Genomic DNA, 819 nt, shown 5'->3' with positions numbered 1-819 from the left:
AGAGAATTGAAAGTAAGGACAAGTTTTATTTCCATTTCATCTGTAATAATATATTTCAAATGATTTTTTTTTTAGTAATTAGTTTTATATTATTTTCAAAAAGACGTTTTTTTTATAATCTGAATTATTTCGTGCTGATATTCTTCTGTTTTATATGTACAATATCAATATATCTGAGATTAGTTCTTTGAATATAGCTGTGGATTTCATGGGTGCAATAAACAATTGATTTAAATAAGAAAACTTTATTACAATTTGTACTATCATAAATCACTGGATAACTAAATCTATATATATCACAGACATTTGTGTATAATTGCCCTTGGTGCATTACACTATAATATATATTTATAACAATAAACATTCTTTGTGGTGGATGCTGGTGGTCGTCCTCAGGTCAGATTTGTACTATGGTTTGTGAGGAGGAACTTGTACTGAACGTTGCCATGAGTTGCCATGGGTTTCACAGTCTTCATGGCACTTCCGGGCGGCCATTCTTGTATTTTCTTCCGCGTTGCAACCAGGAGGGAGGTTCTTTCCATCAAACAATCCTTAACGCTTTGTGATGGAAACTTCCTTATATTTTGCTAATATTTTTTTTTCTCTCTCTCCAGCCCTGGAGTCAACCCTGCCGCGTTCGAAGCGCCGTGGTCCGACTCCTACCTTCTGTGATAGATGGCGAGATTCGACGCTTCGTAGGAGGCGCTGACGGTCCTCCGGATCGGTGAAAGGCGAGTGGGTCCTACAGGAGCCTTCTGAGGGACCTACCAAGGGCGCCAGCAGGAGTCGTCGTCAGGTTGGCGAATGGGAGCCAGGTCC

General features: G+C 39.6%; 1 protein-coding gene across 1 annotated transcript in view; it reads right to left on the bottom strand.

Moving 5' to 3' along the window:
- Positions 1-229: 229 nt before the first annotated feature.
- The window catches only part of LOC119585840 (transcription factor HES-2-like), a gene marked incomplete in the record, with an annotated part of 1,574 nt that continues 984 nt past the window's right edge, over positions 230-819 (bottom strand). Inside the window, 1 exon segment of the mRNA XM_037934572.1 lies at positions 230-819. Coding sequence (XP_037790500.1) covers positions 765-819 — 55 coding nt within the window.

Source organism: Penaeus monodon, chromosome 20 (assembly GCF_015228065.2).
Source record: "Penaeus monodon isolate SGIC_2016 chromosome 20, NSTDA_Pmon_1, whole genome shotgun sequence".
Taxonomy (NCBI): domain Eukaryota; kingdom Metazoa; phylum Arthropoda; class Malacostraca; order Decapoda; family Penaeidae; genus Penaeus; species Penaeus monodon.
Note: the sequence above shows the minus strand (reverse complement) of the source record. Positions and strands in the feature narration are given on the sequence as shown.